The 16,041-nt window shown below is 34.7% G+C and overlaps 1 protein-coding gene across 1 annotated transcript in view; it reads left to right on the top strand.

Annotated features, from left to right (window-relative positions):
* STXBP5 (syntaxin binding protein 5) overlaps positions 1 to 16,041 on the top strand; it is a 202,835-nt gene that overhangs the window by 119,574 nt on the left and 67,220 nt on the right. The window contains exons 16-22 of the mRNA XM_017877616.1: positions 1,938 to 2,085; positions 2,306 to 2,373; positions 2,646 to 2,686; positions 3,562 to 3,782; positions 4,253 to 4,431; positions 12,997 to 13,122; positions 15,193 to 15,344. Coding sequence (XP_017733105.1) covers positions 1,938 to 2,085; positions 2,306 to 2,373; positions 2,646 to 2,686; positions 3,562 to 3,782; positions 4,253 to 4,431; positions 12,997 to 13,122; positions 15,193 to 15,344 — 935 coding nt within the window. The remainder of the gene's footprint in view (positions 1 to 1,937; positions 2,086 to 2,305; positions 2,374 to 2,645; positions 2,687 to 3,561; positions 3,783 to 4,252; positions 4,432 to 12,996; positions 13,123 to 15,192; positions 15,345 to 16,041) is intronic.

Here is a 16,041-nt window from a genome sequence, read left to right as displayed (position 1 = left end):
TTCTTGTGATAGTTTGCTAAGAATGATGGTTTCCAGCTGCATCCATGTCCCTACAAAGGACGCAAACTCATCCTTTTTTATGGCTGCATAGTATTCCATGGTGTATATGTGCCACATTTTCTTAATCCAGTCTGTCACAGATGGACATTTGGGTTGATTCCAAGTCTTTGCTATTGTGAATAGTGCCGCAATAAACATACGTGTGCATGTGTCTTTGTAGTAGAATAATTTATAATCCTTTGGGTATATACCCAGTAGTGGGATGGCTGGGTCATATGGTACATCTAGTTCTAGATCCTTGAGTTTCATGGTATTTGCCATATTCTGTTTTTTGGATCATAAATGATAATGTTTACTTAAAATTATTTGAATGGAAGCACATTGTATTTTTTTTATCTTTGGAGAAATAATCATTAAGTATCGTTTTAATAAATAATCATTAAGTATGGTTTTAATTGAGTTTACCCATTCAGTATTTCAGTGTTTCTCAATCAAGGGTGATATTTGCATCCCCCGCCCCCGGCCCCACCCTCCTCCCGCCCAGAGAATATATGGTGATGTCTGTGGAAACCTTTTCAGTGTGTTCGAGGGTGTTGCTACTGGCATCTAGTGGGTAGAAGACAGAGATGCTGCAAAATATCCACAGTGCAAAGGACAGTTCCCCACAGCAAAACATTATCTGGTCCAAAATGTGAATAGTACTGAGGTTGGGCGACCCTGAAGTAGGTGAACAGTATCATTTACCTGATGTTTAGGCAATTCTAAATTTACTTTAGTTTTGTACCTGCTACTTGTACTAATCAATTGTGAGGGGTCTTTTCAAAATAACAAGATAATTTGAAAATATTATTTCTATATGATAGTCCTAGAATAACTTATTCTTAATATGATTTTCTTTTATTTTTTTCCCTTAGGCAAGTTTTTCAAATAATTGAGACTTTTCACATGTGGTCTGTACTGAGATACATTTAAGTCAAAGAAAATACTATGCAAGTAACCTGTGACTAGGCATTTTATTTAGCAAAAGTATCAGTTAAATGTATGGTAATAATGGAATCACTGAACTAAGGAAATAATCTGTGTTATAAAGAGAAGAAAGTTGCTTGCCATTTTGTCATTTTATGAATGCATGTTGTTTGTGTTTGGTCCTGGAGGTGGGAGTGGTGATAGTTGGGTTCATTTTGCAGTCTATAAAGGACTTTTTGGAAATTTCTCTCTTCTGTTTTAAAAAATTGTCAGTAGTAGACTGATCTAATTTTTGCAAATTAGCCACTTTGCCCTTTTAAATTTTTTAGCCAGTTGCTGGTTTTCCAGACTATTCTCATTCTAAGGACTTTAAAATGAGAAAAGAAACATCATTTTATATTTGGATAGGATTCTACTTTACCTTCATGATTTTTAAAAGCATATTTTGCTTTATTTAATAAAATAACTTCATATCTAGAAAACATTTAAGGTAGAATTTTAATATAGATTATTAACAAGACAAGAAAATACTATGAATTGAATATTGGATTAGGTATCATATTTATGGAGAGAAAAAGAATTGAAAATTTGTTAGCTCTGCTGACATAAGGATGAGGTATGTGTTATTCCACCATTTGCTAGCAGGCATGCCTTTGACGCATTATTCTCTGTAAGCCTTTGTTCTTCAGTAAAATACCTACATCATAAGTCTGTTGCGAGAAGTAAATGAGATATAGATATTTAAAGCACTTAGTGTAGTGTATGGCATATGGTATGTAGTTGCAACTAGTCTTTGTTTACTATTCTAATTGAGCAACTTTCATTATAAAAGACTTCCATTTTTAAATATATTTACAAAATTAAATCAATTTAATCTCTGATAGTATGTACATTTTAAAAGTTTTATTGTATTAATCATATGGTATAATTCATTAAATTAATAAATACTTTTCTTTTTCCTGTTGTTAAAGATATCCTATATTTGAAAATCCCTACCCTTTGAGTATACATGAGTCCCCTGTTACATGTTGCGAATATTTTGCTGATTGTCCTGTGGACCTTATTCCTGCACTTTATTCTGTTGGAGCTAGACAGAAACGTCAAGGTTACAGCAAAAAGGTATTGAACATGAGCTTCAGTATGTAGTGTTATATTTCTTATTTATTCTATATTTATCACCTTGGAGTATTTGATAACATTGATACCTTTTCTATAAAAAATATATTAAAATTATTTTGTAAGCAAAATATGTTTTCACTGGATTATTTATACACACACACATGTATGAAGGTATATAGTATGCTTGCAAGTTGCTTTATACAGTGATCTTTTTTTATAGGAATGGCCCATCAATGGAGGTAATTGGGGCTTGGGTGCTCAAAGTTACCCAGAAATAATTATTACAGGGTAAGTAAAAGTCTGTCTTCACCAAGTAAATCTTTAATAGCTAAATATAATTAAGACTGCATGAAATTTAACTTATTGGGCAGGTAGAGTTTTCCTTTATGTTGTAATATAATAAGAAATAAGTTATTCTTAAGAACCTGCCAGTTTACCCTGATTTTTTTTTTTTTTTTGTTACCTTTTACTCATTTTGGTGACTTTTTAATAGCAGTATCCATTTAAAGAAGAAAAAACTGTAATTTTATTCATCACATTCTTAACATTGCTTTTCTTAGGCATGCTGATGGTTCAGTTAAATTCTGGGATGCTTCTGCAAGTAAGTATTTTTAATATTCATTATTTGTTATATGTTACACAATCACTGCTTTTATACATCCTGTTTTATAATAATTGCATAACCAATAATTTGAAATTTAGAGGTTATAAATTTAATGCTTGATTTATTAAATACATGAGTTTAGAATTTTAATAAAGATAGTCTTAGTATTAGTAAATCAAGAATAATGGGCAACACAAGTATTCAATTTTTTTTTCTTTTTTCAAACTTTCTTCAAACTCTCTTCCTAAGTCAGAGTTAGGGGAAGTGGGAATGTGTTCCAAATCAACAGAAATTTCTGGAACACTTTTAATGCCTGACTCTATACTTGTATCACCAGGGTTCATGTTGTCTTTGTGAAATAAATCTGGTGGTTACATAGTAGCAAAAAAGGAAATAATGCCTTTAATGATTAATGTTTGCAAAACACACATGGCAAGCCTTCAGGTGGAATCCAGTTAACTCAGGATATGTTGTGTTTCCTCTTGTAGGAATGTTTAGTTATATTGGTACTGTATCTTTTTTAGAGAATATATATAGAAAATCATTTTAGGAAGCAAACCGTGTTGTTTATTATTTTCAGGTATTTACACACTGTTTTCCAAAATGTTTTATTAGTCATTTTTTTAAGGTTACCTAAAATCCATTGTGATAGTAGATTTTTCTTCATGAATACAATGAGCATACCCTTGTTCGGTCAATGAGTACAAAGAATATATTATCTAAATGTAAAATAGACTAACGTAGATTGAGAAATGAAAATATGGTGTAGATAAATATAGACCATTTTCCATACATAGTATGAGTGATTAAATGTTACCTTATGTTTGATCTTTTTGTGTTAAAATGTTTAACATATATTATCTTTTTTCCAGTAACCCTACAAGTATTATATAAACTAAAGACATCTAAAGTATTTGAAAAGTCAAGAAATAAAGATGACAGGCCAAACACAGACATTGTAGATGAAGATCCATATGCCATTCAGATCATCTCCTGGTGTCCAGAAAGTAGAATGCTGTGCATAGCTGGAGTTTCAGCTCATGTCATTATTTATAGATTCAGCAAGCAGGAAGTAATCACAGAAGTTATTCCGGTAATAATGTCTAAGTTATTTTCATGGTCAAGTGTCTGACATTTTTTAAATTTGAAGATGATTTGGAAGACTTTTTGCAGTCAGTTTTGTACAGAACTTTTGAAAACACCTTAGTATTTACATTATTATCTCTCTTTTGTAAAAAATAGCATTATTGCGTATATTTTCACTGATTATTTAAATTATTAAGTATAGTGTATGCTTCCTTTAAGGAAAGCTAATATGAATATGAGTATACTCTAATTTGATATTAACACAAGTACCATAAATTCTAAAATCATAATGCACGTTTGTGTGTGTACTCCCTGACTCAAGAACATTTTCTTTCTTGCTAAATCCTTTTTGAAATCTTGCTAAATCTTTGCCTTTAAAAATCTTCTTGCCACTGAAGTTTATGTGTGTGTGTATAAATTGTAATAAAATAAGCCATAATTATTAGGAGTAAGTAAACTACCTTACTTTTACAACAGATGCTCGAAGTTCGATTATTATATGAGATAAATGATGTGGAAACTCCAGAGGGTGAGCAGCCACCACCTTTGCCAACACCCGTGGGAGGGTCCAACCCTCAGCCCATTCCTCCTCAGTCTCATCCGTCTACCAGTAGCAGTTCATCTGATGGGCTTCGTGATAATGTACCTTGTTTAAAGTAAGTTATAAAAAAACTGCAGAGGAGTTTTGGATATTATCTTTTAATTTATATAAATTGTAAGCATTAGTAGAGCTATGGTAACATTTTCTTTTGATGGAGCAAAATGGCATAAGAATGATTCTTCCTATGTTTTGCTATGGTTAGTCTAACTCATTTTTCTATGACATCAAGAGGAATATGATTGCATCCTTAAATTATTAAGGTTTAATCTCCAAACATTCTCGTAAAGCAGCAAGGATCTAACCTCTGTTTCTCACTCAGTCTTCTAAACCCATCAACGTTTATAGTCTTGATTTATATGTAGCTTAGATTTATGTTCCGACTGCTTTCTATGACTGAAAATTCTGTTTTTTTAAGTCTTTAAAGACTCAGTTGTTTTCTAATCATTGTCTTACCTTTTTCTGAATCTTCACTAGCACCACCGTATCTTTATTTAAAACCTTTTATTGTTGCATCCTAAATTTAAATACATCTTGCTTTATACAGTGATAAATTGGATAAAGTTGTATTTTTTCTGTCCAATTTTTGTTACTGAGTGGTTAAAATGTTTAAATGATATAGGCGGAGAAATAAAACAATGAGTAAGGAATTAAAATCATTGAAAACTTACATGAAGACTATGTGATTAATAGTTTATTTACAAAGAATTCAATTAGGATAATGACAGAAAGGTGGTTCAGGTAGCACTCAGAGAGATTCAGTAGATTGGTGGAGGACAAATGCCAGAGTGTACTAGGTTCAGTGTAGAGAGGGTGGTAAATAAGAGAAATAATTTGCATTTATTAAAAGGACCAAACTTTGCACTGTTTTACTTTAATCTGCTTGAGTCTCTTCTACTGGTAGATAGTTGAATAATTGCTGGGAAGAATGTCTGTGTAATGAATAATGCACTCACACCAAAGATAAAATGAATAGATTTTTTTATATTGCAGTCATTTTAAAACTACAGATTTTTAGAAAATTATTTACATGTTTACGAAAATTTAAGATTATGTATTCTAAGCCAGTGGCTCTCATTTGTGTATGATTTTGCTCCCTAGGGGACATTTGGAGATGTTTTTAGTAGACACAACAGGAGGAAGGGAGATGCTATTGACATTTAGTGGGTAGAGGTGAGGGATGATGTTAAATATTCTACAATGGACAAGGCAATGCACACAACAAAGAATTACCCAGCTCCAAACGTCAGTAGTGCCAAGGATAAGAACCTCTGATCCCACCAGTATATACCCATTGAGGTTAAGCAGCTACATTTCTCATAAAGGTATCAAGTTTTTCTTTCTCTCCTCCCTCTCTGTCTCATACATGTACTAAAATATACACACTTATAACTGTAGTTCTAGCACATGTTTAACTTGAATGATACTTGAGAATACAGAATTCTACACTTTTCCCCTTTATTACTTCTTCAGTACTACTTTACACTTAAAATTGTTAATGCCCTTGTTTCTGATTTTAATGTTTTTTTCCAAGCCCTTTGTTAAATTTAATTTTTATAACATACATAGTACAATTTGTCTTTGGGGCATTTTTTTGCAACATTTCTATACTTCTGAAGCAGTGTTTTCAACTACTGAAGTGACATTTTAACAAAATAACAATTACATCTAAATATACGTTATCTTCAACAGAATTAGAATAATTTATTTAATTTGTACTTCATAATTTCTTATGCCTCCAAGTGTTCTTAGGCTTGTGGCCAGAGATCCAGCACTATAAAACATTAAATTCTTTTCCTACCTGAAGAAAAAACACCATCAATGCACTGCTTTCTCATGACAAGATAGGTCAGAGGAAGTACTACTGACAGGAGAAGCAGTACTGTTTGGACCAGAGTGACAAGACCTCTTACCTTGGCTTTATAGATTAAAGTTAAAGGCAGGCCTAATAGGTGAGTCTTTGTCCTCTGTTCTTAGAAAGGCCTTTTTTCCAGTGTTTTTACTGTCTGAAAGAGCAAGGATAATAGTTAAGGCAGCAACCAGCAGCAACTGTGAAAACCAGCAAACCAAAATGCAGAGTTCAGTAGTACCCAAATCCATTTTAAAGGTAATAGTGACTTAGTTCTGCAGTTATGAGTTTTCTTTATTGTTCATGGACCTGAGATTATGGTGTGGCCATCTTTCTTGTTTGGGAGGACTTTTCATACTTGTGCTGGAATGTCATGGCACACTATTAATCTTTTGTAATTATTTAATAGAATGTCACTTCATATAGAAATTCGTGTTAAGCTGATGGTTACTCCCAGCAGCCAGAGAGGCTCATTAGCTAATCCATTAATGATTTATGTGAGGAGAGTCCTTTTTGTTGTTGGCATTAAGTGTTATCTTTTGTGTATGGATACACTTTGCCAATCCTGGGATATACCACAATAACATCTTAACAGTTTGTTCTGAATCCTAAAATAACTAATGACTGTGATTTGATGATTTTTTTTTTCCTTTTGAATATTATTGTGGAACTCTAGGTATTTTTATAGGCAATTTGTTTTAACTTACTGAATTTTATCAACTTAACATGATTTTGTCACAGTTTTCTAGAGGGAGCTTCTTTGTTGGTGTTTGTGTCTTCTTAACACCACCTCAGAACTTTTGTGACCATCCTTAATTTCTGTCAAGATGTTCTAGACTTGCTTTAAATACTTCTTGCCCTCACAGGATAATAGACCAAAATATGATCTTTAGAAATGTTCGTAACATTATTTTTATAAGCACTGTATTGTTACAGTAGACCACCCAGTGATGAGAGCTAAAAAAAAAGGTGGGGTTGTTTTTTAAAACAGTCATTAAAACTCTTTTATTTTCATTGAGTTTTTACATTACTATATAATGTAAATAAATAACTTCAAATCTCTTACCCAAATCACTCTTCTATAATTTGATTAGCCTGGAATTATTCCATTTAATATTATTTATATTTTAACAAAAGTAAGTCCAAAATTGCAGTATTGAAATTACCACTAATATTAAAACACTAGATGAATAGTAAAATATAACATGCCAGCTGTCTTTAGACCTTTGAGCATATGACAAGTGATATGTAAGGCAATTACATTGTTTTGAGTTTAATAATTTTTCTTCTATTTTGGTTTTTTGTGCACGAATAAAACTTTATAACAACTAACCTCATGTATAATAAAACTTTATAACAACTAACCTCATGTATAATAAAACTTTATAAATTCATTTTATTTTGAGACTGTTAATGTTTTAAGGGACAGTTCTTTTTGGAAGTAGCATTTGGTATCAGATAGAGGTAAACTGCCCTGTCAATATGTTTTGTGAAATGGATGGAACTTTGAAGCAGTTCAGACTTTAAAGACACACATAGGAGATTCAGCCAGAGTCCTGTCACCTGTAATTGCTTATTAGAGTCTACGAAGGAGCCCAGTAATTATACTTCTCTTTACCTATCTGGATTCTTTTTTTTTTTTTTTTTTTTTAAGAGACAGGATGTCACTCTGTTGCCCATGCTGGAGTACAGTAGCGTGATCACAGCTCACTTCAGCCACGACCTCCTGGGCTCTATCGGTCCTCCCAACTCAGCCTCCCATGTAGCTGGGACTACAAGCACACACCACCATGCCCAGCTAAGTTTGTATTTTTTTTATAGAGATGGGGTTTCGGCATGTTACCCAGGCTGGTCTCAAACTTGGAGGTAATCTCCCTGCCTCGGCCTCCCAAAATGCTGGGATTATAGATGTTAGCCACTGTGTCTGGCCCCCATCTGTATTCTTAACACATTAAGAAATAAAATAATTTCAGATGGTGACTAAAAATATCACCTTAATTATTGATAAAGGTAAAAGATGCCAACTAGCACAAGAGCCAGGTAGTTTTCCTGGTACCGACTGACCTGTATAAAAAGATAGCCTTATCTTCCCCATCATGGCAGTATTAAGAACACTGCTTTTGCAGGAGCAGAAAAGAAAATGCACCCCCTGGGCAGACTTGCTCCCAAATGAACACAGATTGAGGGGGAAATGAGAGGGCTTCATTAATTATTTCCATATTTACCAGCTACATAGGGACTCTATCATTCCTGGGATACAGTAAGAGGGTAGAAAGAAGTCCAGGAGTTCCGCTGACACTCAAGAAGATACACAAGATGTGGAGAAGCAGTCCTGATAATTTGAGTGTGTGTGTATATGTGTGTGTGTGTGTGTGCACGTGTGCACATGTGCCTGATTTTTGTTTTTGGCGGCGGTGGGGGGCGGTTTTGCCGGTCACACAAATACAAATTGTTACTAACTTTAATAGATAATGTTATATATCGTTACATCAAGTTATACGTTTAAATTACAACATTACTTAAAATTTTAAATATTGATTTTTAAAATTAGAAATATAAACAAATCATACTAAAAAATCATAAGGTAATGGCTCTATTGATACAGTTATGGTTATTTTGATCCTTTTTCTGGATTTTAGAGAAGGCTCAAGAACAGGAACGTGTGGGAGGATTGTAAACGTAGGGATTGCATGATAACTATTTCCTTTTCTTCAGCCGTTATCTTAAAATTAATTCATTGGTAGTAATAATTCTCTAGTATTACATTACTAAAGGACCAATTTTTGGAGACAGAGTCATGAGAGGGAAAACTAGTCTTTTAGTAGAATATTGTATAAGCTAGTGAAAGATATAAAGTACAAGTTTTGGACATTTTGTCTAAAATCTGTATAAGTGATTTTATAAAATCACAAACAAGTTATACCTCATTTTTTTAATTGTCTTCAAATAAATGCGGGTATGTATTAATTTCACATTGTTTTAGTCCACAGTCCTGTAGGCCAGTTTCTTAAAGTAAGAAGTATAACAAAAATTGATGTTAAAATATAATTAATATTGAGGCTTTTTTTCATACAAAATGCCTTTGTACAAAATTGGTTTATTTGAAGAAACATTTTAAAAGCAGCTGTTTAAGACCAAGGAGGGGGATTCATTGAGACCAGGAGTTCAAGACCAGTCTGGATAACATAGTAAGACACCATCTCTACAATAAAGTTTTTAAAAAATTAGCCATCATGGCGCCATCACCTGTAGGCTGAGGTGGGAGGATTGTCTGAGCCCAGGAGTTTAAGGCCACAGTGAGCTATGATCATGCCACTGCACTCCAGCCAAGGGTGACAGAGTGAGATTCTGCGTCTTAAAAAGAAGAAAGGTAAAAAAGAAAAAGCAACTGTTTGACTTGTTTCTTTCAGCAATGAAATTTTATGTTTTGAAGCGTTTTATTGTCCCTTTGCAAGGTACTTGCTCAAACAATCATTTTGAAACTGTGAGCCTCTACCATCACTTTAACATTTAAAATACATTTGTACAAATTATGCAGCTTTTTATAAAACTTGTTCCTTAAAAAGCAAACAAATTAACTTGAATATATTAAAACATTAAAATGATAACATAACCATTTAGAATAAAACATAATACCCTCTTCCCATTTCATATTTTTAAAATGTAACTTACCTGCTTTCATTTCTTGGCTTAGGTTTCTCATCCTTTACCATTTTGTATCATGTTTGGCTGCCTTTTTATTTCTACTTAAGAACATTTTTTGTTTCCTTATACTAACTAAAGTAAGAATTCTATGAGTTCTGTGTGTCCTGGTCACTTAAATCTTCGATGTGACCATGTATGCACTTCTAGAATTATCCCTGGAATGCCTGGTTCTGCTCTTGAGAATTTGTTGTGCACATTTAATATGCCAGAGGGAGGGAGGACACTTCCTTGACCCTTACCTTCTATACCTAATTCATAGAAAGAGAAGATAGACCACTCAGACCCTTCAGTCTACTCCTGTGTCACTCAGACCCTTCAGTCTACTCCTGTGTCAAGGCTGACTCTGGGAAGAAATGAAATGCCTCCATTGTTATTCTGTCACTTGAGATGGAGAGCTATAGCTGATTAGTGGGTATTTCCCTGAGAATAATTTAGAAATTTTGCCTCAGCCAGTCTACAGTTGTGAATGCATTGCCTTGCAAACCTTGACCAGCCAAAAGTGAACTATAGCTCAATTTGTGTAAGCAGTGCCCTCAGTGATTCACATTTACCCTGAAGTCTGAACAACTTTTGCCGTTTCCTAGCATGTATGTCATCAAAACATCAGGTGCCATGGTCTTCCTCATTAGAAGTACCAACTGAAAGATTCCGAAGGGTTCTTACCTCTGAGTTTGGTGGTAGGAAATTCAACATTGAGTAGTCTTCCTGCTTTCACACACTGTCATTTCAAGGCAGAAGCCTTAAGAATTGCTGAAGTAACCAGGCTTTGCATATGTTTTGCTATAGCAATTGCTAGGCAACGAGTTTGTGCAATCAAAAATGTTTTTAACTTAAAGTCATAGTAGAGTTTTTTACAATAAGAGCAGTCACACAAAATAAAATTGTTCACGTTTTAAAAAATGTGTCTTTCAAGTACAGTTGAAGTTTTCTGGAAAAAGTATAGCAGGTATTGTTTCAGAAGCTCTCACAGTCTTTTAAGCCCCTCTTTAACTCTTCATTTCTAAAATCCTAATGACAACTGTAGTTCAGCATGGACTTAACTATTCATGAGGTTTGGGAATAGATTTGACTACCTGCTGATTAGTTTCACTTGTAGTTCTCTGTCATCTCAAACTTAACGCCATAGTCTCCTAAAACTACCTCTTTATCCCTCTCTCCCTCCCTTCTGTCTGATTGTAGATTCTCTGTGTCTTATTTTCTTCCTCTACCCTACCTCTACTCAACCTCCAACTCATTCATTCATTCAGTAAATATTGAGTACCTCCTTTGTGCCAGTGTTATAAGTATTAATAGCTGCAAGGTTTCTGCCTTCCTGAAATGTAAAGGCTTGTTTATTCTTACTCCATTAATGTGTTTCAATCTGCCTTTTTCTTGTTTCACATCAGAATCACAGGAACTTCCCAATTGGTGGTTCCTATTCTACTTCATCTTACCTATATTCACCAAATTAATCTTCCCCAAATATTTTTTATCAACCTTCATTGGCTTTTAATTCTTTTTTTTTTTTCTTTTCTTTTTTTTTTTTTTTTGAGACGGAGATCTCGCTCTGTTGTCCAGGCTGGAGTACAGTGGTGCGATCTCAGCCCACTGCAACCTCCACCTCCCAGGTTCAGGCGATTCTCCTGCCTCAGCCTCCCGAGTAGCTGGGACTCGCCAGCTACTTGGTAGGCGCTCGCCACCACACTTGGGTAATTTTTGTATTTTTAGTAGAGACAGGGTTTTGCCCTGTTGGCCAGGCTGGTCTCGAACTCTTGACTTTAAGTGATCCGCCCACCTCAGCCTCCCAAAGTGCTCTGATTATAGGTGTGAGCCACTCACTGCACCTGGCCTGTCTTTTAATTCTTTAATAATGAAAATACATTACCTTTGTCTAATGTGACCATCTACAAAGCACTTTTCATAGGTGTTCAGTTTCCTCATATTGTGACTAGGTAGTAATAGTCCCGCTTTCTAGGTGAAAAGACAGGTGGTGAGTAACAGAATCAGTACTCAAAGTCCAGCTTGCTGAGAGTTCTTTCTACCAACATCAAATCTTTGTGGACAGGACTTGAAGACCCTCTAAAGTCTGGCCCTGGCCTGTCTTGCTATCTTCTCATTTTTACTACACACTCCTACCACTGTAGCCAAACTTAACACTTATCAATCCTTGAACTTGGGTTTTCTGTCTGCGAATATTCTGCAAGAGCATTTTTTGTAGCATTATTCAGTAATTATTAAAAAAGAGTCTCTGCGATCAAAAATACTGTCACCTCAAAGTCAAGGTAGATTTGTTTTATAGTGAAAGTAGGCACACACGCACAGATAAATTCTCATATTTGTTTTAACTCATTTTTTAACTTGTTTTTGGACAGTTTTCATTTTGTTACATATGTTTTTAAGTTTTGTGTTTTTGTTTTGTTTTGTTTTGTTAGAGACGAGTTTCGCTCTTGTTGCTCAGGCTGTAGTGCAATGGCACGATCTCGGCTCACTGCAACTTCCGCCTCCTGGGTTCAAGTGATTCTCCTGCCTCAGCCTCCACAGTAGCTGGGACTACAGGCGCACGCCACCACGCCAGGCTAATTTTTGTATTTTTAGTAGAGACAGAGTTTCACCATGTTGGCCAGGATGGTCTTAAACTCCTGACCTCAGGTGATCTGCCCTTCTCGGCTTCCCGAAGTGTTGGGATTACAGGCGTGAGCCAGTGCGCCTAGCCGTTTTTAAAACTGCTTTTCTAACTTACATTTTTTCTAACTTGATTTTTTTTTCTCTTCTTAATCCTTGGGCTGCCGCTTCTCTTCATCTTTCTCCCCGGCCCTCCCTGCCTTCTTTCCAAGCCCTCTTCTTCCTCCTCACTTCTTTTCTTTTCCTTCTCCCCTGCTGACCTCCCCCACTTTATATGTAGAGTTTGCATATTATTTTTGTTAATTACATACTTAGTCCCTCCAAGCATAGATTAAATGCTTCTAGATAACAGGATTCTGATTTTATATATTTAAATATCTAGTATCGTTTCATATAAAAGATGTTTATAATTATATAGGACAATAGTTGAAAATGGGTTAAAAGATAACATGTTTTCTTTTATTTTAGAGTTAAAAACTCACCACTTAAACAGTCTCCAGGTTATCAGACAGAACTGATTATTCAGTTGGTTTGGGTGGGTGGAGAACCACCACAACAAATAACCAGCCTGGCAGTCAACTCTTCCTATGGACTGTAAGTATAAGTTATTTTTGTTCTAAGTCTCTTCATAGTATTCCATACATCATTTTGTTTTTAAAAATAGAAAGGATGGTCTTTGTTATATCATCACCTAAAATGGCATTCTGTAACTAATTTCAGACCAAATTCACTGTTTATTTGGAACATAATTTCATTCTGAATAACTTACTTTGGGTATGCATGCACTACTTCCTGATGTAAAGTTAAATGCCTCATGGACCAATAAATTATTTGTGATGAAGTTTTAAAGTCAGTATATCCTCTCCTAGATATACCCCCAGAAATAATTTTCTTATTAATAGTTACTGTAATGGAAATCTAACAACATGAACCCAGAAGACTGTGTTATAAAACTGATTTTTGTAACTGTTGAACTGTAGTTGTGTAATTTTTCTTTCTACTTTCAATTAACTTGTATAAATTGTAAAGGCCTGATAATTAATATTCATCTATACTACAGTATACTTGTTTTATTTATCAATTCATGCCTTCAGCCATATAGTGTTAATTATACATACTTTTATTACAATATGATAGACTTGTAAAGCATTTGTTATTTTCTTGTTTCAGAGGTCAACACTGCAGTGTAAGAAACTGCTTCCTGACTGTTCAGTCCCGGAGCTATTTATCATGTGTAGCTCATTGTCTCCTTGCTTGATGCTAGCCCTAGGGACTCATTCATTTTTTTCTTGCCAGTAGCTCCCACCACCTACTCTGTCTCTTGCAGCTGTACAGTTAGCCCTCTGTATCCACCTCTTCCTTCCATGGATTCAACCAACTGCAGATGAAAAATATTCAGAAAATATAACAAAAAAATGCAACAATTAAAAAAATAAATTTAAAAATACAGTATAAAATTATTTACATAGCATTTCCATTGTATTAAGTATATGTAAATAATCTCAAGATGATTTAAAGTATACAGGAGACTGTATGTTAGTTACATGCAAACTCTTTGCCATTTTGTATTGAGGACTTGAACATCCGCAGATTTTAGTATCTGTGAGGGTCCTGGAACCAAGCTTCTGAAGAAACCAAGGGACAACTATACATCAAACTAACACTGGCTACAGTCTGAAATAGTCTTCTTTCATATTTTATTTGCTGCCATACAATGTAAGAGCACAGACTTTCCTCTTTTAAATATTTTATTGTCCACAACCATTAAAAAAACATAGGAAATGAGAAAAAGAACCAATAGGAAGTTTCAAAGGAAGGTGCAAATCAATGAATTACAGGCCTCACTAGGCTTACAGTTGTATTTTGTTTGGCCATTTCTGTGTGTTTTTAGAATTTTAATTAGTTACCAAGACTATATAAATCCATACTTAGAGCTCCAACTTAAAAATCTGATTATGTGGCCGTGTCCATGTTTCTGCATGGCAGCCTCAGCTGGAACTCAGTTGAAGCTTTTCATTAGATGTGCCATACACTCTTAAGCAACCATGTGCTTACATGTCCTCTTTTACTTACTTATCTAGCCCTCTATACATGTCAGTTTTCCATTCCTGGCTTAAAATATCTTAAAAGAATAAATTTCCTTTATTCATAGTTGGTTGGTTTATAGTTCCTGACTGATAATTGAGAAGATATTTAGAACACCCCAAAGGGAGGCCTCCAAGATGTATACTTTCTACTTTTTATTCTTGACTTGAATGATTACCAAAACTTACCCGAATGTCTAATCTCCTACTTGCCTAGTACAAGGGAATGTCTCCCACCCATGAAGAGCTCAAAACACCCCCAAGGTAGAAAAATAGATGTTGCATTGCAAGGTGTGAGAGATTTCTATCTCTGATCAAGTTTCAACTCCTATGCCAAATATTTTTATAAATAATACAGTTGATTGATTTAGTGATATTAAATAATTAATGTCTGCAGAAGATCTAAACAGTTCCATGAGAAGGCACATGTAACCTGTATTTCAGTTCATATAGTTATCTTTTGTTTCAAAGAATTTTCTGAAGGACCCACCATGCTTCTTTCTTCAGCCTTGTAGACTGTAGTACATTTTCTTGGAATTATTTGATTGTGCTAAAATGTTTGTTATTTTCCTATTTGCAGGGTGGTTTTTGGCAACTGCAATGGCATTGCTATGGTTGACTACCTCCAGAAAGCAGTGCTGCTCAACCTGGGCACTATTGAATTATATGGGTCTAATGATCCTTATCGGAGAGAACCCCGATCTCCTCGTAAATCTCGACAACCTTCAGGAGGTAAAAAGAAGAAAATCCTGAGCTTTAGGATTTCTATAAATGCTGACTGACTTCTGTGAATATAAGTATTTCAGTTAGGTAAATAGCTTGCCTGATTTAGTCTGTATATATAAACTTCCAAAACTAGCAAAAGGCATGAGTCTTATTTTTTATTTTGTTTTCTATAGTTGTGGTTTTTATTTTTTTTTTTTTTTTTGGAGACAGGGTCTCACTGTGTCACCCAGACTGGTGTGCAGTAGTGCCTTCACTGCAGCCTTGACCTCCTGGGCCCAGGTGATCCTCCCACCTCAGCCCTCTGAGTAGCTGGGACCACAGGCACATGCCACCAAGCCCAGCTGATTTTTTGTTTTTTTTGTAGAGATGGGATTTTGTCATGTTGCCCAGGCTAATCTCAAACTTCTGGGCTCAAGCGATCACCTGCCTCAGCCTCCCAAAGTGCTGAGATTACGGGTGTGAGACACCACACCCGGCCTGCTTTTCTTTTTAATATTCTAGGATTTTATTGCACATTGAGAAAGAACCACAGGATCAAACTTCTCAGCTGAAATATAACGAAAGGAATATTTGTATCATTATTATATAAAAAAATTACTTTCAGAGATTTTGCTCCTTTTCATTGTTTGGTTTTTGTAAGACCAATGATTTATTATTTAAACTATTTAATTCAAAGGAATCATTCCCATGTGGGGAAAAAAGG

Source organism: Rhinopithecus bieti, unplaced genomic scaffold, assembly GCF_001698545.2.
Source record: "Rhinopithecus bieti isolate Rb0 unplaced genomic scaffold, ASM169854v2 scaffold_10706, whole genome shotgun sequence".
In the NCBI taxonomy this organism is placed as follows: Eukaryota; Metazoa; Chordata; class Mammalia; order Primates; family Cercopithecidae; genus Rhinopithecus; species Rhinopithecus bieti.
The sequence above is the reverse complement of the archived record's forward strand: the minus strand, read 5'-3'. Positions and strand labels throughout refer to the sequence as shown.